Genomic DNA, 25,227 nt, shown 5'->3' on the forward strand with positions numbered 1-25,227 from the left:
TATCATGATTAGGTATGAAAGGGGCGTGCTGGAAAGGCTCAGTCGTTCGCTACTAGGATGGAGCGAGGTTCACCACTTTGTGAACACATGATTGTGCAGGATATTAGTGCATTAAACTGCTGTCTGTAAACACTTCATTTGCAGAAGATCGCATTCGGTTTTAATTACGTTTTACATAGCATCCCAACTTTTTTGCAATCGGGATTGTAGTTGGTTTGAATCTGAATCAGGTTTGTGGTAAAACTCATTTGACTTTCTGTCTTTGCGCTACTCTCTGACATATACTGTGTAAGCATAATATTCGGAATGGGGGATTCAGTAAGCTTATTTGGATGTGGATATACAGTATATTGCTACAGTCAAGTGATCCGTGATGATTTTGATGCTGTTTCCTCGTAGTGTTACAGTATGGATGCTGAGAGAGGCCAAAAATGACGACGAAAGACCCGTATTTCAGCAGTAATTTATAACGCTTGATAGGTCAGGTAAAAACGACATTGTATTGCAGCTTTTATTAAATCCAGTTCTAAACAATAAACTTCAGTTATTGTATTGTACAGTTTTTCCCTCCATTGACAACATTTGGAAAGTCTGCTCACATTATTACATTATAACATTTTGAGACAATTAAAGGGGAAGCCAGATCAAATGACATTACAACACAGTCATAATTTCCTCATATTGATCAATTTAAAGGAAACGTGTGATCAGATTAAATTCTGATGTATTCATATCGTGAGATCTATAATTTGCAGTTCTGTATTAGTGTTTGACACAGACCAACTGTGCCATGTGCACATCAACCAAAACATCCAGTCTGGGGCCTTCAATCACTGACTGGGTAAGCTTTTGTTCTAATTTATTTTGTTTGACTGTTTGGATGTAGGTGTTTGGTCATTTTGTGGCGTTTGTTATGTGGCGAAATGCAGTTTAAATAAGAGTCTTTTTCAAGTAAAGGTGTTTTGTTTGGCCTTTTGCAGATGCAGTGTGACAGCTCTTGTCGGTGGTTCCATGCACAGAGCCTGCAGATGGACACAGCACTGCTTCTACATGCAAAGACTGCTGGCTGGAAGTGCTGTTTGTGCAGTCAATAAATGCACAGAGTGTTTCATACTGTAAGTGTCTTGTCTTTTTCTATGCTCCCCACTGCCTGAATTGAACCCAAATGCAGACCACACAGCAGAGCAGATGCAGCTCAATAAATTAAGGTGGTTAACAACAAACCTAAGACCTAGATGCAGGTGAGGGTCAAAACCACAGTAAAAGTCTAAAGTAGCAAACAAAATTCAAGCCAAGAGAGCAAAAGGCCAAAAATGAGCAAATAATCAAGTCCAGGGAAAACAAGGCTAAAACCAATGAGGCAAACTATATCCAAACCAAGGGAGCAGAAATCTGTAGAAAGTCTAGGGAACCAAAGCAAAGTCCAAAAATCTCAAAATACCAGTAAAATACTCACGAGCTGACAGGAAACTTGACACACCATACACAAGGAATGAACTGACAAAAACAAAGGGACACACACTGACTTATATAGACAGGGGAGGAGAGCTGATTAGACACAGGTGAAAACAATCAGACAATCACAGGGGCGGGCAAACACAGGAAGTAAAGTGCAATATAAACAATAAGTGCAATATAAGCAATGTAAACAGGAAATAACATGCTTGATTTAAATCAAATTCTTGAAGAATATTGAGGAGATATGACCATTTGAACTGTCTGATAATGTTTTTTGAGGCTAAATTTTTCTTTTACAACTGTAATAATAAAAGAGCCTGAATGTTTTCATGGTCATATAAAGGGCCGTCTTGAACAGAGGAACCCTCTAACCTTCTCAAAAACTGTACAGTAAATGCCATAATCAATGTTTTCCCTCTTGTAATGGTTCTTGTCCTTGTCACCATTTGCAGTGCTTTCCCCATGCTGTAAGCTACAGTGAGGAGAGAGGAGATATGATGCTCTGACCACATTGTCACAAACTGACCAATACAAGGTATGCTGCAGGTGGATTTTTCCTTCAATGCACTCAGTGACTGCTTGCAAACGTTGTGCTGTTGTTCTTGAAGCAGAATACCTTACGTCAATCTAGCAGCATCTTTTCTGGCTGTGGTCATTTCATTACCAAGGTTTGCGCAGCAGCAACCTTTTTCAGGTTGTGTTATCACCATTATCTGTATTTCATGTGCCTCTGTTTTACTGTCCCTTGTAGACACAAGGAAATGAAACAAAACAGAGTGCGTCCAGATTACTGTTGCACTGTGTTTGTCAGCAGGCACCAGTAATTTTGGTTAGGTGGGAAGTGTAAACAACATTGGCTATCAAAAGAACTGATGTGGTCGATGTGCTGACACGAGACTTTCTTGGCATTGTTGACAGTTATCTATGAATTCACGTCCAAGGTGCATTCTCAACTTGTTTCATTTCCATAGGCACACATTTGTTTTCCCGAGAGGCACGCTAACTGGGCATTTACAGTCTTATTAGGTCACATGGTTTTGTTACACAGCAGAGGTAAATCAGCTGAGGCTAGCTGGGAATGTGAAACCTAAAGCCTCTGTTTGGTTCCCCTCCCTTCCTCAGTGACATCACCACTCAAGCTTCCTCTGTTTTGTTTTTCCTTTTGCCATTGCTGTCCCTCTACAGACCAGTGTCCCTACTTTCATCACCATGTCATCTGCTAAATGCTGTATTATTAACTTTGTGTGTGAGTTAATATGCTTAAAAGCAGACTTTTGAATAAATCACTGCCTCAGACAAACAGGTTCACTGCAGGAAACAGAAGACCGGAGAGTATGTTGCTCTACTGCAACCCCACCTGCTTTTGCTGCTTTTTGTTTTTTTCTTTTGGGTGTGTGGGGATGGCTCTGTGTACCATTTCCAGTAATGTGAGAGTGTCCCTATTGGTCACGGTCAGTCATAGACTTGAATGAGCTTGTCTGTTACTTTCAGTTTCATTTCTGCCTGACTTTACCCAGAAAGAACAGTAGGTAAGAGGGAGGGAGGGAGGGAGGGCAGTTTATAAGCCAGAACAGGATAGTTGCTGGTTTATACTCAGTATTTCGGCATCTGAGGGAGATGAACCACAGATCGTGTCATGTAAAAGAATAGGTAAGATACACCCAATCTCTGCTTATTCTTCAAGCAACTGTGCACTGTTGACTGGAGCCACTATATATGTTGGGAATGTTATGCAAGTTGTTTTGATGTTTTTGTACAACTACAGTTTCGATTGTTTCTGTAATGTTCATGCCATGGTTTCACTTTAATATTTGGCAAGCTGGGGTCGTGCCATGGGTTGAAAAGTGTAAACGATTTCAACTCAGTAGTATCGATGGAAACATTATAAACACGCTCTAATGGTTCATTAGGTGTTATATATTGTATTTTTTAGTATTTGCTAGTATTGACGAGGGCTGGATATTGAATTACAGTGCTTTCTGAGTATTGACTAAAGTGTGTCCGTGCATTCAGTATCACAAAGCTAGTCTTCTTCTTTCATCATGTATTTCAACATCTAAATCAGGAAATCAGGAGACTTTGCTGGTTATTGACAGTGTTTTATTTAGTTGTTATATAGTTGTGTTTTTAGGACAGACATCTTGAATTCTTTCCTTTTTTAAGATACTGACATATTGAGACATTTAGCATATTCTAATAATAATAATTCTAATAATAATGTGTAAAAAAACATGTTTTCCTTATACCTGTGATGTCTGATTTTTAGGGGCAGTCCAACAAGCTGTAAACATCACAAGCTGTTACTCTCATATATATCAGTGGCATATTTATGCATCCGTTTTGCTCTGTTTTGCTCTCCAACAACTCATGACAAAACCATCCGGGTCTTTAACTTCTAAAAGCTCCTCTTTGTTTACCAAGGATCATTCTTTGTTGGTTCTGTGTGGTTTGTCTGTGTTTTACAGCACATTACTACTTTACTACATGTCTTGTCTGTAGCAAACTTATTTGTCTGTTAATGGTGGTCTCTTTTTCCCCTTAAAGCATTACTCAAGATGGAGAAGGTTCTGGACAACATAGTGGCCATGGTGAAGGATTACCCAGCTGGGATCCGCCTGAAAAATCTTGCTGCATTGTACAACCAGATATATCACAATAACCTGACTTTATCCTCCCTGGGCTTTGACTCCATAGCTAGCCTGGTAGCCTCTCTGGATAGGGATCTGGTTGTGGAGGGGAAACGGGTGTTTCACAAAAGCCACCATCGTGCAAAGCAGACTGGAGCTGGGACCTCAACAAAAACCACAGACGACACCAATATTGTAGAGGTTTTGGAAAATATAGTGGCCATGATGAAGCAGCATTCTGCGGGGATCCCCCTGAAAAAGCTGGCTGTAATTTATGGCCAGACATACCGCAGTAACCTGACTTTATCCTCCTTGGGGTTCAACTCCATGGCTAACTTGGTAGCCTCAATGGATAGGGATCTGGTTGTGGATGGGGAACAGGTGTTTCACAAGGACCATTGGCGGGAAAGTTGGGCTGTAGCTGAAGCTGGAGCATCAGTAAAAGCTACAGATGACGAGAGGATTGACAAGGTCCTGGAAAATATTGTGGCTATGATGAAAGAATATCCAGATGGGATTCCTCTGAAGATGGTGGCTATAGTCTACAGCCAGAGATACCGCCACAATCTGGCCTTGGCTTCTTTGGGCTTCAGCACTATTTCCTCCCTTGTAGCATCTTTGAAAGGAGATCTAGTTGTGAAAGCAGACGTGGTGTTCCACAGGATCCACCAGCCTCCAAGTCAGTCTGTAGCTGGGACGTCAGCAAAGGTTACAGAGGACAGCAGAGCTTCAACACCACAGAGGGCTGAATCACTTGTGGCTACCCCTGGTGTTCCCGGGTGTTCACAGGTGGATGTCAACCCTCACTGTATGCCTCCCACGCAGGCAGAAATTGACCATTTATGTCCTCCTTTGATTTCTACAGCCTCCTTATTCTCTACCCCATGTCTGCCTGTTAACACACTCTTCACTGTGTCCAAGCCAGCTGAGAAATTGACCCAACAGCAGCTGTACCAGAGGGTGATAGAGGTCAGTTATGTAGGCAAAAGGATATCTAGAACACAGAGTATTTTTCAGATTGTGTTTACTTTCTTTGTGGTTGGTTCTCATGATAATCTGAGTTCTAGTTTACTGCTAGTAGTGACCCAGACAGGGCATAAATTACCTTGAAATAGAGCTCAGTAATAACCAATGCACCATTACAGAACGGTAGTAGACTTATAAGCTCTCATGAGATAGACGTGGGGTTATGAGTCCACAATGGAAAAGGGAAACCTTTCAAACAATTTTCAGAAAATCACTTTTGACTTGCTGTCACTCTCAAATTCATTGAAAAGTCTTGTAACACAAACTCAAAAACAGACAGCAGCTAAATCTTAAAATATTAAGGTCTGTTGTTGTTCAGAGTTGAAGACTGGTTCTAAACTGTTCCCTGGGGCAAATCACATGCTTTTTAAAATTGTATTTTTGTGACCTTGAAACTTCAGTTTAGATTACTGTGCTTAGCCTAAACCTGTTCACTGTGTCTCATGGAATTAATCAGATTGAGAATGAGGAAATGTAATAAAGTGCATTTGCTGATTTCCCTATTCTATCTGTGGCAGTCCTTAAAAACAGATCTCAAATATATAATTTAGTTTAAAAACGCTAAGTAAATTCCTGAAACAGCTGGCCACTGTAGTTTTCAGTAGATGTTATTTGAACTTGAGGAAATAGTGCATTTTTTGGTTACTGTTTAAATAAATACACACTGTGTGCACTTGCATGTATTAATGGCAGTAGAACAGAGTATGCAGGATTGAAGACTTATCCTTTAACTGATGCCTCACCCCATGTTATTTCATTGGTCTGTCAGATACCAGCTGAGCAATATAGGAAATGCTGCCCTGAGAGAGTAGGACGAATGGTGATTAATAGGTTCCCAATAGAACATTTTTTGCCCCTGGCCCTCCCTGCCTGTGGAGTAATATTAGCAGGGGAGCCACTTGTGAATAGCTCAGCCACCTAAGGCCTTAAATACGACACCTGAGGACTGGTTTTGTGATGCAGAAAGAAGAAGTGTTGGCGCCCAGCCTATTGTTTTGAAACATTGCGACACTTGTGTTACTGAATTGCCACCCATGCCAGGCACAGACATTACTTCATCTGTGTTTATAGTGTAATACTTGAAAAGGCGTGGCCAGTTTTGCATTTGTTATGCATTTTGGACTTTGACCATATCATTTAAAAGTGTATTCACAAATATAATTGAATAGTTTGAGTCACAGATAGAAAATCAAGGTGAAAGGTTACTCAGCTGATCTCAATTCAAAAAGTTACAGTCATCGCTGATGTAAACAAACCTTCAAAAACATATAAAGATATTTAGCAAATAACTTTGATGTAGTTGTAGTTTGGATGTTGGATTGCACCTTTATCCTGCTAAACTAATCTATAATATTACGCTTGACATGTACAGCATACAAAGTAATTACCACTGTCTATAGTTGGATGTAAACCATCTGGTCAGCAGTAGTTTATTGTGTGTCATGTGTTCCAGGTGATAACGAAGTACCAGTTGAGTGCTCCATCAATGCACCAGCTCCAAACCTGCTATGCTCAACAGTTTGGCGAACAGCTTCCTCTTGCACAGTACATGTCTCTGTATGACAACTGGAAAGCATCAAACCCTAAAACGCTGCCCACTCAACCTGAAACAACAGAAGATCCCAAGACGGTTGTGTTGGAGGCACCTGCAGGTAGGCAAACATGTTAACAGCCGACTTCATGCACGGAAAACAAATACTGCCACTTATCCATACTTATAAAACAAATATGTGTTGCCATATCTTTCCACAGCACCACTGGATCTTACAAGAGAGCCTGAAAAAGAGCAGCAGCAACAACAGGCCACTGTGCCCAACTTCCTCTCTGGCTCTGACTTCCCAGCGCTGGGGGCCAATGTGAGCTTGACCAAAGAGCAGAAGAGCAAAGTTAGAGGTGCAACTCAGACAGCGGGCTGTTCCCCTGTGTTTAGAGATTCTTATCATGCCCAGCTGAGAGAGGTTCACGGCGCTACTATGCGGGCAATTGAGGCTATGGAGGATGATGAGGATGATCTCACAGATAGGAGGAGGAAAAGAGTCCTAGATCAGGACATGGTCAACAGTCTGATGGAAGATGTGATACGAGAAATTGCTGCAGAAGGAGAGCTGGTCACCAAAGAGAAGGTGAGGGGGAAGCAGATTTACATCTCATTTGTTTAATCTGTGCAATAGCTTCAGTGTAAGTGCGTTCAGTGTGTTATGTTTGGGAATCTGCACAACTAATCACTGTATTACATTTCCTCATTCTCCGTTTAATGTCTTCTGCAACTCTTATCTAGGTGGTATCCAGGGTGTGCAAGCTGATGCAGATTCCCTCTTTGGAAGCAGGAAGGATAAAACCTTGGATGACTCCGGCTCTCAAAGACCTACAGTACCTCATGAGAGAGGTCAACATGTTCATAGAGGTTGGCAAACATGCATTTGCTAATGCTTGTTTTAATGTGGATGTTTGATTGCTATTGAAGTCTCTTTTTTTCCCCTCTTTCTGTCAGTCTACTGAATCAGTGACATCCATATGTACCCTGTATGAGCTGGGCCAATCACTAGCCGGCCTGAAGGACAAGAAGCACTTTGAGGAGCTAAACCTGGGGCCCCTCTGCAAACTCCCCCTTGTCCACCGCATGTTCAAGATCGACAGTAACACAAAGGATGATGATATCCACCAGATTGAAACAATAGACATTTTAAAGGTATACTCACATGGCAAATGACATAGGGATTTAGTGGAATTAAATATTCACTATTTTGTTCATTTTTGGTGATTGAGCTTTGGATTTAAGCCTCACAGTTTTATATTGCAAAATTGGACTCACTTTTTTGTTGCGACTATTAACTGTTGAAAAAAAAATGTTTATTTTGATTACACTTTTTTTGTGTGGGAAGAGTTGGTTCATGTAAAAGGCAATGAGCTGTGGTTCATGGCTATAATAGCAGATTATGTAATCTGCAAGACAGTGCAAAGCATCTGAAGTTACATAAAACATCAACTAACAACAAAAACAAGACATGTTTCTCAGTCTCTGGACAAAGTCCAGACGCAAGGATAGTAAGTATGTTTCATTTAGATGCAAATGAAATCAGAAAGGCCATGTAAAATAATGTTGATGACCTCAGGGAGCAACACAACAGTAAATCCCTGAAGTTGAGGTTACTATGGTAATACAGGAATCCAACAGCCACAGACTGTATGTTTGAGCCACATTAACCTGAACTGAAAAAGCTAGTCGTCCTCCTCTGTCATGAGACACTACTTCTCAAAACAGAGACACAGATTTTACAGCTCCTGATGATGTAACCATTAACTGATGATGAGACCGTCCACACTGTTTTACCTGATTACCCACCAAGTCATGATTGAGCTTCCTGTAGCTTTAGGTGTGTTGGTGCTGTATAAGGCTTTCACTTTGAATTCTTTTGGATTGAATGTGTCTGTGTCCACTGTTCAGCAACTTCGCATTTTTCGGAGGCAGCAGAACAAGCCCAAAGTAGACCTGGCTGAGTTCATGAAGTATCTGGCGGACCACTACAACTGTGACTCTCCCTACGAGCTGGGTGTCAGGATACACAGCATTGGGCTGCCCATAGCGGTAAGACACATGACCGACTGCAACGTTCCAAGATTGTTTACCGATGAGTAATCTCTGTAAAATTGTATTTTTGGTCGCCAGCAGAAGCAATAATGGCAGGATCAGACTACACAAATCTAGCCTGATTTTTAGATGCATCTGCGACCCCGCCGAGAAGTCTACATGTCAGAATCTTTTTGGTCTTGACACGCCTAGACATCTAAATAAGTTCACCCATGTGTAATTCTCAGCTTGTTTCACACTCCCTCTCAGACCTTAATGAAGGTGAGTCGTTGTGAGCACATCATCATGGAGCGAGCCAGGGAGGTCATCCAGAAGGAGCTGGAGGAGGAGGCCGACGAGCAGCTGAGGAAGATGAAAAGGAACGTGCTAGAGCCATTCCAAGGAGCAGGTTCCTTCTCCTCCGTCGGCAGCCTGGACCTAAGGAAAAAGTACGCTTCCATGCAGGCGTCCGAGCTCGTGCTGACCGTCTTCTCAAACGCGGAGGAGGTGTTCAGTTCCAAGATGGCCAAGGTGGGTGCTAGACACCGACAGATGTGTTCTAGTAATGAAGACGATGCTACGTCAGGTGTATCCAGAGAGCTTGCTCGGTGGCTCTGTGGCAGGTTTGTGCCCACTGTCTTGGGAGCACACCCTGGTCTTGTGTCTTTGCTGCTTGACTGCTGAGTGATAATTCCACTAAGCTTCCAACTATGAGCCGTAAGGGGGATAACAAGGAGCTATAGAGCTGCTCTCCAGTTCTGAACTCATTAAGAAAATGTCACCCTTCATAATCTCCTAATCCTTAATGAGGGCGTAAGAAAAAGTTACTTTTTAGCGAATGAGTACTGGCTAGACATTAGATTTTAGCTTAACTTATTTTGACAGCTGTGTTCTGGGATTATTTTTATCCTTGTTATTTTATCCTTCTTTTTTGTGACATAGTGCACTTTTTTTTCATCATCTTTAAGTTAATATTCATATTAGACATCCAGGTCAGCATGATATCATTAACACCACCATTCATTTACCCTGTCATCTGTTTTCCAAGGTCATCTTATGATGGTAAGTTGGAGGCACATTGTATGCTGTAGCATTAAGATTTCCCTTAATTAGAACTAAAAGCCTTACCCAAACCATAACCCAGCCCCAGAACAAAAGTACAAACAAAGATGGGAAAGGAGTGTAAGCGTTTGTGCAAAAGTCAACATTTTATTTTGAAAAAAATGCAGAGACCACCTGGGTTGCAGAATAAAAAGCACCTGCCTACCACCACAGTGACAAGGATCAGTTCCCAGCTCCTCCTTCCTAGGCCAACAGAGGGAGTTAGCAGCAACAAAGACAGCACTGTGCAGCCATGAGCATTTTTGCCCTCTTTCTGCCAGGCTCCAGGATTTATACTTTCTGGATTTATCAGCACTGCTAAGATTTCAATGAAGTCTTTTCTTTGTTTTCTAGGGTTTATCTGTGCCAATAAGAATGGCAGAAACAAACTGGCATATTTGTTTTACACATTTTCTCCAGACCTCATGTCACCACATCAGCTGAGTCAGCCTCGAATATTTAACAGCATTAATTATTTTGTCAATGAAACAACATAACAAGCAACTTAGGGTGTGGACTGGATGCCACTTACTCTCCTGGGATGCATGAACGTCTGTGTTGTCTGTATTTCTTTATGTTTACACATGAGCAACAATTACATTTGATGGCAACTAGAAGTGGTGTGCCAGAGAAACACAACTCAGGAGTGATTTGTCTTTTCATCTCAATGATTGCCATGTCTCTGATACATGCTTTTGTTTAATTCCCATTCCAGCATGTCCAGAGCTTCCTGCTGCAGGTGTCACATAACCGGCTGGCAAAGGCTTTGTTTCAGTTGGCCATCTGCGGAGGCTCCCTCGCCGTCCCACAGGACCTGGTGCCGAAAGAGAAGACATCCAAAATCACCGAACAAACTAAAACAGAGGACAAACCCACCACATCCCTCCCCAGTGAAGGTATTCATACAGATAATATAGTGTTTTTTTGCCACGCATATTAGCTGGTAAGATCATGTCTGCTAATGATGTATCTCCTCTGTGTCTCCTCAGCCAAAGTGAAGCAGTTCATTAAAGACAGCCTGTCCTCTCAGAACTCAGTCTTCACGTTGGCCCACATGGCTTCTTTGGAGAGGAAGTTGAGCAAACACTTCCAAGTCAAAGATTTCCTCTCTCTAGAGCAGGGCAACTTTCTGGACTTCCTGGTTAAACACAGTCAGGTACAGGTTGTTTTTTAATGTCAGAAATGGTTTATTTGACTGTTCACCTGCAGAGTCTGCATGACTGCGTATTACAGATCTGAGATGTTTTACAGCCTTTGAAAGGGTCTTCTGATTTTGCCACAGCAATATGATAAAAATGTTTTCACCCTATTTGTCTTTGGTTGCGTGCAGCTGCTGCAGGAGACACTGGGGTCTACTATTATTCTGGGCGGTGGCATCATGGAACTTGCAGGCAGTGGTTTTAGACCCACCAGACAAGATGTGTTTGAGTTCATCAACCAGTGTGGCGACATAACCTCCACTGATCCTGATGAAGTGAGTCACTGAAAGGCACAAAGTTGTTGTAAAAACTTATACACTTGTAAGCACTAGAACAAAGCTCTTCCTCTGCAATTTGACTGGAACATGAACATTTTCCACCTTCCTCTTCCCAGCTCTCCCACATTGAGTCAGCACTGAGGTCCCACTACAGGGTGCGAGACAGCCGTGAACTGGGCTACGGCACTCTGCACATGCTGGCTGGCCTGGTCCAGCGCCAGAGAGGGCTGGCCGGAGGAGGACTGAGCCCGGTTTACTACGAGTCAGCTCTGTTCGCCAAATACTGCAAATCAAGGTTAGCAGTGTATTATGAGACAGGCAGACTTTATAAAGCTCACTCCAGAGCCACAGAAGGCAGTATACAACTGTTTTCACTTGTCACTTGTCTGTTTTCACTTGAGTAAACTTCAAAATGTTGAAGTTGCATCTGCCAGACAATTATTCCTGCATCCATGTCCTTATGTCGTACCTCTCCTGAACAGTACTGAAGGTGGATGTGAGGCAGTGGGATGCCAAGGTGAGATGTCTAAGGCCCAGGCTCTGGCCAGCTTGCTCTCCTGCCCTCTGCTGGAGGATTTAAGTGAGTGGAGCCAATGGGAGTTGAACTTCAAAGCCGGTCATGGCTCCCTCAAAGAGTTCATCGAAAGAAATGCAGGTAGGAGTCAACTACAGTGAGTTTGTGCCTCATTGGATGGATCATTTGATGAATGGACTGCACCTTTTCCAGTGCAATGAAATTGTAATTCTGCTCAGTGTTTCTCAAACATGCCCACTTGATCAACTAAAATGTGAAAAGCAAACTCTTTTTATTTGCTTACAACACAGCTAACACAGGCCTGGCAGCGTTGGAGATGACTCCAGGTTTGCTGCTCAGGATCACCACACACACAGGGGACAAGCATTTCTCTACTGCTGCCATGACCCTCGACCCCGTCGGCACAGCCGGCCACCTCGTGTCCATTGCGGTGGCTGACGGGATCGTCAATGCTCCCACAGCCCTCTTGGCCAATTACATGCACAGCTCTCTGGCCGCAGCTGTGGCTAAAGAAGGTAGTGATGCATCAGGGCTGAGAGACTTAATTTCTCTTTTAATCTTGTAATGCCTTTCTAATTCACTTCATAGCAAGGAAATGTGTTGTATTTCAAATGCCGCATGAGTATGTCCTTATTATTAAAAGTTTGTGTGTGCCCTAGATTTGTCCCAGGTCGAAGAGGATGTGTCATGTTACAGCAGAGTGGCCAAATTCCTCTTGGAGTGTTTGACGCGAATCCCCACCAGAACATTCCAGGCTCTTTTGCAGCAGGTCAGTCGCACAGCGTTGCCCACGTGAGATGACAGGATTAAATCATATACCTTGGGTCATTTCTGGAGAGAAGTTGTGTTGAGGTATTGTCTTAAAGATCCAGTGTGAAGGGTTTAATGACATCTAGTGGTGAGGTTGCAGATTGCAGCCACCGCAGCAGCCCCTACGAAAACACGACGATTCTAATATTCAGTTGATTTTACACTAATTGATTTTATGTTCCATTTCTGCCAAGAGATCCCAATAAATCCTGCACACTGGGCTTTTAAGAAGGCTCAGCAGGAAATAGAAGTCCTTCCTCTGATGTCCAGAACCACCCAAGTCTCCTTAAAATCGAATCAGTGCATTTCATAATCTGTGCATTTAAGTTTCACACAAGACCAGTAGGTGTACAGCATCATTAGCTGTCACGCTCAGCGATTCAAAAATCAAACATTGTAAGTACAGAGAGTGGAGATACTGATGCTGGGCTTTTATTTCTTTTGAAATGTCAATGCTCTGAGTGTATAATTAGGAAGCATTCTTCCCCAGCAAACAGATGGAGCACAGCTTTGAACAAACAAAAACTGTTAACAACATTTCAGCGTCTCCTTGACCAAAAGAGTGGGCAGCTTTAGCCTATGAATTTAATCCGCTCACCTAAATTGAGGAGGTGGTAGTTATCAGTCTTACAGTTGTCATGCCAACCACAGACTTTTCCAGCAAGCCAGTCTCTTCAGATAGATACAGCCTCTTTCTTGCTTGTTGGTCTTTTTAGGCCCAGTTGTAACTCTTTTTCACTTGTTTGTTTTAGCGGCAATTCCTGCTACATAGTTCACACGACAACAGCTGTGATGACCAAATGAAGTGCGTTTCTGTTGTGCATGTCCTTGTGTGAATGTGAATTTCAGGTGTTTTTGGAGCCTTTCTCCATGGTCATCGGCCAGGCCAAGTCTAAACGGGTCCTGATCACCGTGGCCCAGTCTGACTTGAAGCACATGAACTGTCTCCACCGGCTGGGCATCCTCCTGGGCATCACAGACTGGGTCAAAGACTACCAGAAAAAGCTGAACCCACCGCAGAACCAAAACATGTACACACCTCCTGTTGAACCAGCCAAGGTCAGAATACAGAATAGAAAAAATGGTACTCAGATCCAATTGGACGAGTCATATTTGAAAGTGGTGTATCAACACAGGTGCAATCCTAGTGCTTTAACGTATGGACTTTGTACACGTATTGTTCTAAACATACTGCACTGACTACCCTTTTATTAGCAAAGTCCCGCATCACCTGGGAAGGTCATATCACCTGCCACTAATTACCGTTAATTCTGTGGGCAACTTGATGACAGGCCAAAATTAGACTTGGCTGACATTTCGTTTGTGTGCCCTCTGCAGTCGGTGAATGTGCTCACCCAAAGAGTTCTGCCCTCTATCCCTTTTTAAGTCATAGCTACAGGCTGTGAACATTAATTAGGCTGCCACTCAACCTTTCTGTCCCCTCAGCCTACAGATTTCAGCGGAATCTTATGAGTTGCAGTTATTTTTAACTCAAGTTTATTCAAAAGTTCAATGCAACCTAAACCTGCGAAACCCTTCCCTTTGAAAAGAGATGCATTAATGTATCACTGTGCACTGTCCTTTAATAGATCCCAGGTTCATCCTGTATTTTGAAATTCTTCAGCATGCAGTGATCTTCTTGTGCACACACTGTGTGTTTAATGTGTTCGCTGTCATGTTCTTCTGCCTTATCACTATTCTCATCTTGGTAAACTTCTAATTTTCTTCCTTCAGTCTAATTTGGTAGATTCGGAGAGCAGCAGTCTATCAGCTCTAAATATGAGTGAAGATGAATATCTTGAGGATAACATCATGGACAACAGCTTTGCCTCTTCCCAGCTCAACCAGAGCCTGAATCAAGGTGATTGACAGTAATAATGTGAATGTTTGTTATGTACAATGAATAAAGAACTGTATTAATTTCCCTAAATGGTTTCTTCTAGTCAATGGTGTGGAAGAGCTAGAGGTTGAGGAGGGAGAAGATGAAGAGGAACTGTATGAGTTGACCTCACTGCCAAACGGAGCGACTTCAGATGTCAGCAGTGAAGTTGAAGGAGGCCAGGGCGAGGAGCAGTCAGAAATGTCTGATTCTGATGAAAAAGATGCTTCCAGCTGCCAATCAGAGACCACATTAGACCTCCAAAGAGCCGTAATCGAGGACATCAGGTTTGTTCTCATAATGTCACCCTTTACATTTACCTACGCTATGCCCAGAGCAGATCTGTACTGTCTTCTTCCGTCTCTTCTTTTTCTCTGGCAGGAAGAGTGAGTTTGGAATCGGTGTGGAATTGACTGCTGAAGGCCAGAAGCTGATGCAGGTCCACCAGGAGAGGCTGGGCCGCAGCTTGGACCGCCTCTCCACCGAACTTTACAGCAAAGACACACACTTTGTGCTGGAACTCATTCAGGTAGATGAGCCAACATCCTGTTCAGTTACAGTGTTGTAGATGCGATATTGCAGCACTCTAAGCACTATATTATATTGACTTGCGGTTAAAGTTTTATAATGTTGTGGTCCTTAACATTTTGATCAGGCACGATTAATATTCAGTAAAAGTGAAAAGCCCCTTGAGATTTTGAATTACTGTGAAGACAGCTCTTCAGATTTTCACATTTTGTTGTTTAATTGTCCATGACTTATTCAAGCCTCTTTATTTCCATTTTTCAGAATGCTGATGACAACAGTTACCCACTAGAGACAGGAGTGGTTCCAGCACTGGCCTTTGTGGTGGAGAAAGACTGCATCACCATTCTCAACAATGAGACCGGCTTCCAGGAGAAGAACATCCGGGCCATCTGTGATGTGGGTTGCAGCACCAAGGGCAAACACAAATATGGATACATAGGTCAGTATGTACTGACGCCTTGACAGGGATCAGAAACTTTAAGTCAAAGCTCGTAGTTAGAAGTCATCACAGGATATACTGCATGCGTGACGTGACCTTGTCTTAACATGATGTATTCATGTTCCTGATTGCTCCACTTGTCACAGGACAAAAGGGCATCGGCTTCAAGTCAGTTTTTAAAGTCACAAACTGTCCTGAGATTCACTCCAATGGCTTTCACTTGCGCTTCGACAAGACCTGCGGCCCCATGGGATACATCCTGCCCCACTGGGCTGAAGATGAGAGGCCTCTGGACACACAGCTGAAGGACATCAATCTGCACAGGTTGGATGATTAAGAAACAGTAGACATTCCTCACTTTATACTCGCAAGCCATCATACCATAGACAGATAGATAGAAATAAGTATAGATATACACATATGTATACATATATATACTGTATGTATGTATATTTTGTGTCTATATATTACACACATGCTTATAGTATACAATGATACTACCTGAGCTGATTGCTGCCAATACATAGAATACTCAATTTGTAATAGTTTAAATAAATAGTTCATTTCCTCAGCTGATGGTCTGGTCTATTATCATAACTGCATTTGTTCTTATATCAGCTGGACCACTAAGATCTGCCTTCCACTGCACTCCGAAAACCATCAGACCAGGAACCTTTTCCATGACGTCCATCCCTCCCTGCTGCTCTTTCTGCACCGTCTGCGCTCCATCACCATCTACAATCAGGTAACTCTTGCACATTGATGTCATTTTTAAAAGAAAAACTTAAAGCAAGTTATGAGGGATCACCTGTTTTGTATTATTCCACCTCTGCAGAGTGAGAAGCGTCTCGTGACAATGACTCGTAAAGACCTGAGTCACAACGTGTTAGAGGTGGAGCACACTGACGGCACTGAGCGCTGGCTGGTGGTCAAAACCATGGTGCAGCCCATGAAGGTAATGCACACACAATAGTATATGTGGCTTCATTTTCAAGCAGACATATCATATACAGACGAGAGCAAGAGCTTGATACTGGTATCTTCATTCTTCTAGGGAATAAATACAATTCATTGAAGCTTTGCAATTTTTCGACATGCTCCTGTGTTTGCAACATTTAACTTTTCCCTGTTCTTGCCCCTCGCCATCTTGGCAGATTTTGTGAAAACTCACTCGTTAGGCAGTCTTTTGGTTCCCACATCAAGCGGGAACATATGACAAAACAATCCAGACACACATACGAACACCACCAAGCAGATTTTAATGATCTGTCAGTCTGAAAGGACGCTATAATCCCTGCTGCTCTTTCTTCTTCAGTCACCTTTCTTCTTCGTTTTCCCAGAGGCAGCCACCTATTACCTGCAGTCAGGTTATGTAAGAGAAGAAATGAAGCTGAGTGAGAGAAAATATGTCAAGACATTTTGTGCTCCAACTTCCCAGCAGCCATTTACCAGGCTCCAATATCTATGTCTGTAAGAAGCCAGCTCGTTTGTGAGCTGTAGCATCTGTTTTGACATTGATCTGTGTCTCCTTCAGATCAAAGAGGATGTGGAGTCCACCGAGCTCGCCCTGGCTTTCCAGTTTGACAGCAGCAAGACAGAGAGTGGCATTGTATGTAAGCCACAGACGCAGCCTGTGTTTGCTTACCTGCCCCTTCGCAGCTTCGGCTTCCGTTTTATCATCCAAGGTGAGAATGGAGTCTAGAATCACAGAGCTATCCATTCACAGACACACAGTTTGTAGCTCTCATTTGATGCTCTTCTCCAGGTGACTTTGACATCCCGTCCTCTCGGGAAGACGTTGACAGAGACAGCTCATGGAACCAGTGGCTTCGATCTGAGATACCGCAACTCTTCCTCAAGGCCATGAATGTCTTCATTGTAAGATGATACTATATCCGCAGGGCGGTGGGAGAAAAAAAAAAAACACTCAGAGCAAATGAGATTAGATGTACTTTAACGATAGAGAAAATGTGGTTTCAGGGCCTTTAATGTGAAGCTTCTGGGCAGGAAGTGCTGGATTTCATTGACAGCATCTTAACTGTGATTGAAAGACAACAAAATGCAAACAACTGGCAGCAATTAGTGAATGAATCAGTTTAGTAATATTATATACTATGACAAACAGAGAAGCAGCAAATCCTCATTGTTGTCCTTAAAACCAGTGTCCTGTTTTTTCCTTCCATCAGGATCACCCAGAGTTCAAAGGGCTGAAGGGCCTCTGCCAGTTCCTGCAGTTTATCCCCCTGCCTGACGAGGTGTTCGACTTCTTCAAGCCTGTTGCCGGGCAGATTATTCAGCTGCTCAAGGGCAAGCCCTTCCTGCCCACACTCAGCTCAGGTATTACTCACACATGCAGGCTGGGTAATTTTGAAAATGAAAACCTTAAAGTCACACAAAAAACAGCATAAACAAAGCAATTATATTTCTACTATGCCAAAGCTTTGAGCTCAGCTTTGGCACTGGAAGTGGAAAGTTTTGCGTCTAACCCTTCAAGTGTTCCTCTCCATGCTCTCTCACCCAGATGGTAAGGTTGTGTACAAGCTGCCGTCCCAAGTGGCTGTCTGCGAGGACACTGTGATCCGTGACGTGATTGGCGCAGACGAGCTTGAAAAGCATCTGTCCCTGTCTTATCTCCATCCGGGTTTGAGAAACGGCCCACCCACCTCCCTTCTCACTCACCTCGGAGTCCGATACCTGCGGGGATCTGATGTTTCTACTGTAACCACACAAATGGCCAAGGAGCTGATGAGAGTGGAAGGCATCCACTCAGGTGTGTACAATCAGTGTGTGTGGATGGGGGAAAGTGAGAGAAATCTGATGGAAAGTCAGCCCATATCATTAAAAAAATGATGGCACATCACAGTGGATTAGAATTGCTAACCAAATGCAACATGTGCAATGTGAAATGTAGTATCATTACATGTATACTGATACCACAAGAGGCTGTGACATTATTATATACAGCAGCTCAGACACAGTTGTAGGCACAACAGCCATGTTCAGCTCAGACACACACCAGCTTTTATGCAGTAAAAGGCTTACAACATTCCATTAAAAAGAAGAGACCTTTTAACCTTGTTTTATTGTGCAATGTAGACCAGATTGTCTATAAACATTTTCCTGTTTGCACAATAGCGCACAGACAAATAAACCCATAAACCCATGTTAGTACACTCATATAAGGGTGATGATTGATATGATTATACTTGTGCAGTGTTTGCTAATGAATGCACTTCTGCTTCGTTATTGAGCGTGTTGGTACAGGTTTTACTTAAAGTAGTATACTGTAGATCTTCATCAGTCTTTTTTTTGTATATTTTTTGAAGCTAACTTGTATATACTGTTATTCATTGGGTACACACGGCTCTTCATTTTGTCATTTTGAAAAGTCATTTCTATATGATTTAGAATTCAGTACACCAACCCTCTGTCTTTTAGATGGCAGCCTGTGTCAGCTGGCCAGGCTGCTGGTTTGCAACTTCCGAGCTCTTGAGCACGGCTATGGGGAGGCAGACTCCATCTTGCAGACCCTCAGGGATCTACCCATTATCCCCCTGGCCGACGGACGTGTGGTGGCTCTAAGCAAGGAGGGAGTGTTCTTTCCAATGGAGGAAACCAAGACCAAAAAAAATAAAGCTCAAGCTCAGACAGGTAATGTCACTTCAATGTACACCACTTGAAATATGTGTGTGTGTGTGTGTGTAAGTGTGTACACATTGACAATAAAAGTACTGTATGTTACAACTTAAGTTTTATTTTCAAAGCTTGGGACATTGGTTCTCTTTCCAAGTGAGTTGCAGAGATCTCAGAACACTGCGACATCGCTAAAAATAGGTCCGACATACAGGATGCAGGGGCATGTAGAATCGGAGACGAATTTTGAGCGAGGCAGCAGAATGTGTATTTCTGTCTTTTTTGTGCAGATAATTATTACCAAGCACCTGCAAAGAACGTTATGTGTGTGCCAGCTGATGGCACAGTGCTAAATCAGCCACAACGGCGACAGCAAAACACAGATAGAAGAAGAAAAGCAGTCAGAAATATAGGGCAGTGCACTTTCACAGGTTTCCAGTTTCCAATGTGATAAACTGATGTAGAAAAACCAAAATAGATACTGTAAATATGTATAACCCTGGTGATGGTGAGAGGTACACATGTAACACTTTCCATCCGTGCTTTTAAAACTGAGCGGTGAGACACTTGCAGAAACTGAAAATGATGGCGCGATGGTGTGAAACATGAGATGAATAAAAATAGCACATTGAATTATTTGGTACATTTGGGCCAAGATGTAAACTGACAGTGTAATTCAGGCTGTAAAACAGATTAAAAAACTTTCTTCTCCGGCATGAGAAGTTACAGAAACACGGTCTGTGTTGTCTGTCTGAGCCGTGTGAAAGGACCTGCGTCGACAGCTGTGTCTGCTCTCTCAGAAGTCAGCACATTCGCAGACACTCAGGCCAGCAGAGTAGGTGTAGGACAAACTTCACCTCTCTAAGAATAAGCAGACACACAGACACTCACATCAGAACCTGCTCGCAAAACGCGGAGGCACGCCGCCCGTGTTGTGCGTCATCACATTCAAAAACAGTACCCAAAGCAGAGGTTTAGAATGGCAAGCATGAATAATTGATTTTCACACTCTGATGTAAGCATCCTGCCACTGCGGCTCGCTGGCTTTAGTAATCATGTAGTCTAAGTGCTCTGGTGTCTTCATAAGCAACTCAGAGATGCTTGTGGACTTCAAATTGATTCTGCTTTATCTTTGTATCTTTCCACACTTTTTAGCGTCTCATTAAATCAGGTCAAGTATCTGATCTCGACCTTGATGAACTGACCATAAAGGGTCAGACGCCCCCCCCTTTAGATGAGTATATCCCAGCAGCTGTGCATGTTTGAGAACAGCAACATTTCACAAATTCTCTGTCTGAGCAGCATGTGTAGATTTCGGCCTTTAATTTAATTTAAAAAGAATGCAGTGAACTTCCCCTCCTGGTGGACATGAAACCGAATGCAGATGAATGATATGAAAGTTGACAAGAAATAGTAGCTGTGGGATTAAAGCCTTGACTCGAGCTGGGTTTGGAGCCGGTGAGTGCAGCTGGAGCACAGACCTCGTGCTCTGCTCAAAGGTGAAGTCAAGTGGACGGAGACGTGTGTGATAGCTTCAGCGAGACAGCTGAGATAAACACAATGTTCCTCTGAAATATTGAGCAGTACAGAGATCAGTGGGGAAATGTTCCTTCAGATGCCAGTTTCAGAATGTGGAAAAGTAGGTCACTGGAGGATTTCAGTAACTCATATTTAGGTGTACCCCGATTCCAAAAAAAGTTTGGACGCTGTGTAAGGCATAGATAAAGACAGAATAGAGACTTTTGCAAACAAACTGTGTTTATCGACAGCACTTTGAGGAAGTGTTCCTGAGCCCATGTAGTGATGTCCTTGATCCAATCATGTGTTCACAAAGTGTTGAACCTCGCTCCATCCTAGCTGTGAACGACTGAGCCTTTCCAGGATGCCTCTTTCATACCCAATCATGATACTATCACCTGTTACCAGTGAACCTGTTTACCTGTGGAATGTTCCAAACAGGTATTTTTGGAGCATTCCACAACTTTCCCAGCCTTTAGCTGCTGCTGTGCCAATTTGTTTGAAACGTGTTGCAGCATCAAGTTCAGAATAAGCAGATATTTACAAAAATGATTGAAGCCGATGAGGTAGAACATTAAACATACTGTCTTTGTTTTCAGTTGACTATATGTCAAAAAGTATTAGCAAATTATCACATTCTGTTTTTTGTCTTACACTGCAACCCAAGTGTCCATTAAGAAATTCAAGAAATTCAGACTCAGGACAGATTCTATAATTCTAAAAATCTGGGTCAAAATAAGACTAGACATCAGACTGAAAAATGTCCTCCACAGAGTAGTTTGTTTGCACAGCAGGCGTCTGCTTCTCTTCACATCAGTTGCAAAATAGTCTCTTAAGTCGATGTAAATCATGTAATGGACTTGATGGTCTGTAAAGCTCATAATTGAGACTAAAATGTGTCACCTAGAATCCAACATATAATATAAAAACAGCACTGTGACAAGTACAGGCTTTGGAAAGTTCAGAAAGTTTAACGTGTATTTCTTATTGTGTCTTGTTCAACCTTTGTTCCACAGAAGCTCTGGCTGCGTTGTACAGGGATGTAAATGTCGTCCACCCCTCTCTGCTGAGCTGTGTCGAGCCTCTGGAGAGTCAGCAGGTTCGAGAGCTGCTGAGAAGACTTGGCGTTCATGAACTGGAGCCTCAGGAGCTACTGGAGCAGCACATTTACCCCTCAATACAGAACAACAAATGGAAGGTACCATTCTCAATATGCTGGCACAACAATTTGCCTGTGTTAGATAGCAGGTTGTATGCTTAAAGAAAGTATTACCAGTCGTATTTTGGCTTAAATGTCTTTCTTTCTTACTGTCTGTCTCCCCTCTTTTTCCTTCAACCCCGTTGTTCTCCACTGATTCCACCACCAGTCCAAACCCGAGGCAGTGGTGGTGAGCTACTTGGTTTTCATCAAGCTGCACTCCTCGTCCAGCCAGTACTCCGACATTGCAGTACCCGTCCTCACCAACAGGGGTCTGCTGTGCCCAGTCAATGAAAGAGTCCACTTCACCGAAGAGTACGGCAACATCAACCTGCCAAAGAAACTGCCTGGTAGGGAGAAAGCCACAGTCACACACTGACACACACAGCATGTGTGCTATGTAAGTGGTAGTGGAGTGGACAGCGTCACGGAAAATGGATCAGACCACTCAGCCTGCACTTTTAAAAAGAGAAAGGGGCTGAATTCAGAAAGTAGTTCTCTCATTACTATGTTTCTTTTGGAGCATTTTTAGATCTAAATATTTTTACATGATTTAGGATCCCTTGCTGTTATGGTCTAATAGTCGCATCCTTATCAAACAGGTACTCCCTGATAATGTTCTAATGTTAAAGCTCTGGTATTGGAGACATGGTGTCATTTTCCATCTTGTGTAAATTGCCAGAAGATATTTTAGGTACCTGTTGATGATGGTGTTTATGACATGCAGAGTATGACAGCTGATCAAGGCTTACGTAAATGCTTACTGGTCAGTTTAGGGCTGCCACTTACCAGCTAACAATTATTACCATTGTCAATTGATATAGAGATTATTTTCTCGATTAATCGTGTAATTTATAAAAGGTCGGGTCTCTAAGACGAATGTTAACCATACAGTCCAAATCCCAGAGATATTCAGTGTATTATCTGAAAAGAAAAACTGTAAGTATTCACATGTGATTCGGTGGAACCAACAAATTTTTGCCATTTTTGCTTAAAATCGAAAAAAACAAAGTGGTTGCTGAATAATTTTCCTCCCATCGACTACTCCGTTGCTTGACTAATCAAAAGTCAGCTTCTGTAAAATATGCCTTGATTGACTCTGATACCAATCTTTTAGATCCCAAATGAGGCTACGGGGAAGACAAGAGCCAGCCTGTCACACATCACCTCTGCTGTTAGCGAGTGACTTTCTAAACGATGACCATATTTCTCAGAAAGCTACTGTAGCCGATGCCCATCTCCAACATGATTATGCTACAGTCCTTTTTTTTTTTTTGGCCTCGTTTTGTCTCCTAATGGGCTTTACAGAGGAAGTTGTTTTGTTAGTGATTTCTCCCTCTCAGGCCTTGGCTCTTTTCATCATGCACCATTGCCAGCCACTCTGAAAGCTTTGGTTCTGTTTGTATTGGATAAGCAGTGTAGCAGTATACCTGCTGGCAGTAAAGCTGCTGCAAAGCAGATTCCCTGTGAGATTTGACTAATTACACTAATGTTTCACTGATATGAATAATTAACCGATATCAAAAAGTAAATACTGCACTTCAGTCCTTCAGTTCCCCTCTGTCTTTGATTTTCTCATCCCCTTTACCTCTTTACTGTTCTACTGCTCAACAAATTTGTGTATCCCAAACAGTCTTTCTTTATTCTTCCTTCTGTTAACACTTATCCTGCTTCCTGTCTGCTTTTTTCCTCCACCAGGCTGTGATTGGATCTTGCTGAGTCCCTGCTACGTGCAGACGGATAGTGATGTAGCAGGATGGAGAGAACTGTTCAGCAGACTGGGAGTCAGAGACGGTCTCGTCATCCGCAAAGAGAGACAAACATTTACTGCCAAAGAACTGGTGAGGAGGACATCCCTGAACCGTTACCTCAGCTATTTTGAGATCACAGAAAAATGCAATTATATGTAAGACCAGACGAAGGTCATCACAGCCCCCCACCTGTGAGCCATGTGGGATGATAACGGGCTCAGGATGTGTTGTGTAAGGACACAATATTTACTGGTTGCATGGACACCAGAGGCAGAGCAGAATCTTCCTGAAACATGCTGCATTACACACGATCTGTGACTCACCATGATAAATAAGGTAGTGATTAAAGGATGAAGATATTAACCGTTATGAGTCACGCTGGGACTAGAGGGATCAATAGCTGCTTTGAGGGTGATCAGAGAAAGCAGGTGACTGATGGGACGTGTCGCAGAGCGAGCTGAGGCTGCACAGGTCAGACATTCCTGATGCCTGTTTTAGCCTGGGCTACAGCAAACAAGGATAGTGGGTGGATTCGTCATGATACCATCCGTCACTGTGTCTCTCCTGCTGGGCTGCTGACAGCGCTGTCAGCACTGGACAGGGGTAGAGGAGCGTGTATAATTCATTGTGTACAATGAAGCAGCTAAAAAGTAGCACAGTAATCCGCCATATGATGTGACTTCATCTCAATTATATTGCCTACCCAGTTCAGTAACAGTTTGTTTTTCTGTGCTCTACCCCCCCCCCCCCCCCCCCCCCACCTCCCCCTCCCCCTCCCACCAGGCCTCTAGTCCCTGGTCAGTGGAAATTGCACCATTGTACCAAAATCCGGGGGAGACGTGTGTGCTCGATGACTACCCCTGCGAGGAGTTTCATGCCTTGGCCACAGCGCAGCTGCCTGGCTCCCTCCTCCTGAAGCAGAGAATGGCCTTGCTGGAGCTGCTGGAGACCAACTGGGATACTGGGTAACACACACATACACGGACACACACTCAGTTACATATTTCTCCTCCTATGTCAGATTCTGTCTAGTTGAAGAGTGTCCCAGTTGAGAAACATTGTCTGGGTGTCTGTTGTATTGAGGAAACATAATGGCTGGAGGTAGGTTAATAGCTTTAGGGTTAGTCAGGGTCATCATTGCGTCTGTAGCAGTTAAGTCTTTACTGGGCTGAAGTGGGGACATTAACAGGTCGATGTTATTTTGTCCCTGAGAGAAAAGGGACACATAAGCCTTTTGTTTTGGTTTTTATTTGAGGCTGCCAGACAGGTCAGTCTGTGGATTAATTCATCTGGATTTAGTTGCTCTTAGCTCTGCCCCATCTCGTGAGTTACTGTTATAGATGTGTGTGAGCAGAGGAGAGCAGTTCAGTGAGGAGGTCACCCGAGCTCACAAACATACCGGTGAACAGCGCACGCTGACAGTACAAGTGCAGTATAGGGATTAAAGTGTTATGGTTCGGGTGAAAACAGGGTAAAACGGAATTAATTTGAATGTGCAAGGTGGTAGCTTGTAAAATGGAGATCCAGCGAACAGCAGGTGAGGCACGTGGTAAGAGGCGATTACACTGGTAATCTTGGCCGACTATACCAAAGAGCAGCAAAATCAATCTGGCGACGAGTCTTCAGCAGTCCACAGTCTTTATACTGCGCTGATTAAGATGTGTTCCAGCTGAGATGGA

General features: G+C 43.0%; 1 protein-coding gene across 4 annotated transcripts in view; it reads left to right on the forward strand.

Moving 5' to 3' along the window:
* Positions 1–993: 993 nt before the first annotated feature.
* Positions 994–25,227, forward strand: part of LOC143339417 (uncharacterized) — a 32,555-nt gene continuing 8,321 nt past the window's right edge. For 2 of the 4 annotated variants that reach the window (XM_076760622.1, XM_076760625.1), the window contains exons 1-33: positions 994–1,115; positions 1,911–1,993; positions 4,003–5,054; positions 6,565–6,763; positions 6,864–7,234; positions 7,390–7,515; positions 7,603–7,800; positions 8,557–8,697; positions 8,950–9,210; positions 10,496–10,676; positions 10,770–10,936; positions 11,111–11,254; positions 11,374–11,552; positions 11,740–11,912; positions 12,083–12,307; positions 12,452–12,561; positions 13,452–13,661; positions 14,337–14,463; positions 14,546–14,768; positions 14,863–15,010; positions 15,271–15,448; positions 15,595–15,772; positions 16,067–16,193; positions 16,284–16,403; positions 16,983–17,133; positions 17,214–17,326; positions 17,635–17,785; positions 17,970–18,218; positions 18,887–19,099; positions 21,616–21,797; positions 21,967–22,147; positions 23,496–23,638; positions 24,332–24,513. In XM_076760622.1, coding sequence (XP_076616737.1) covers positions 4,014–5,054; positions 6,565–6,763; positions 6,864–7,234; positions 7,390–7,515; positions 7,603–7,800; positions 8,557–8,697; positions 8,950–9,210; positions 10,496–10,676; positions 10,770–10,936; positions 11,111–11,254; positions 11,374–11,552; positions 11,740–11,912; positions 12,083–12,307; positions 12,452–12,561; positions 13,452–13,661; positions 14,337–14,463; positions 14,546–14,768; positions 14,863–15,010; positions 15,271–15,448; positions 15,595–15,772; positions 16,067–16,193; positions 16,284–16,403; positions 16,983–17,133; positions 17,214–17,326; positions 17,635–17,785; positions 17,970–18,218; positions 18,887–19,099; positions 21,616–21,797; positions 21,967–22,147; positions 23,496–23,638; positions 24,332–24,513 — 6,392 coding nt within the window. In that variant the 5' untranslated portion in view covers positions 994–1,115; positions 1,911–1,993; positions 4,003–4,013. Of the gene's footprint in view, positions 1,116–1,910; positions 1,994–3,047; positions 3,109–4,002; positions 5,055–6,564; positions 6,764–6,863; positions 7,235–7,389; positions 7,516–7,602; positions 7,801–8,556; positions 8,698–8,949; positions 9,211–10,495; positions 10,677–10,769; positions 10,937–11,110; positions 11,255–11,373; positions 11,553–11,739; positions 11,913–12,082; positions 12,308–12,451; positions 12,562–13,451; positions 13,662–14,336; positions 14,464–14,545; positions 14,769–14,862; positions 15,011–15,270; positions 15,449–15,594; positions 15,773–16,066; positions 16,194–16,283; positions 16,404–16,982; positions 17,134–17,213; positions 17,327–17,634; positions 17,786–17,969; positions 18,219–18,886; positions 19,100–21,615; positions 21,798–21,966; positions 22,148–23,495; positions 23,639–24,331; positions 24,514–25,227 lie in introns of those variants that run through there. The other 2 variants (XM_076760626.1, XM_076760623.1) reach the window with 2 other exon arrangements.

The sequence above is a fragment of the Chaetodon auriga genome, chromosome 20, assembly GCF_051107435.1.
Source record: "Chaetodon auriga isolate fChaAug3 chromosome 20, fChaAug3.hap1, whole genome shotgun sequence".
NCBI lineage: Eukaryota > Metazoa > Chordata > Actinopteri > Chaetodontiformes > Chaetodontidae > Chaetodon > Chaetodon auriga.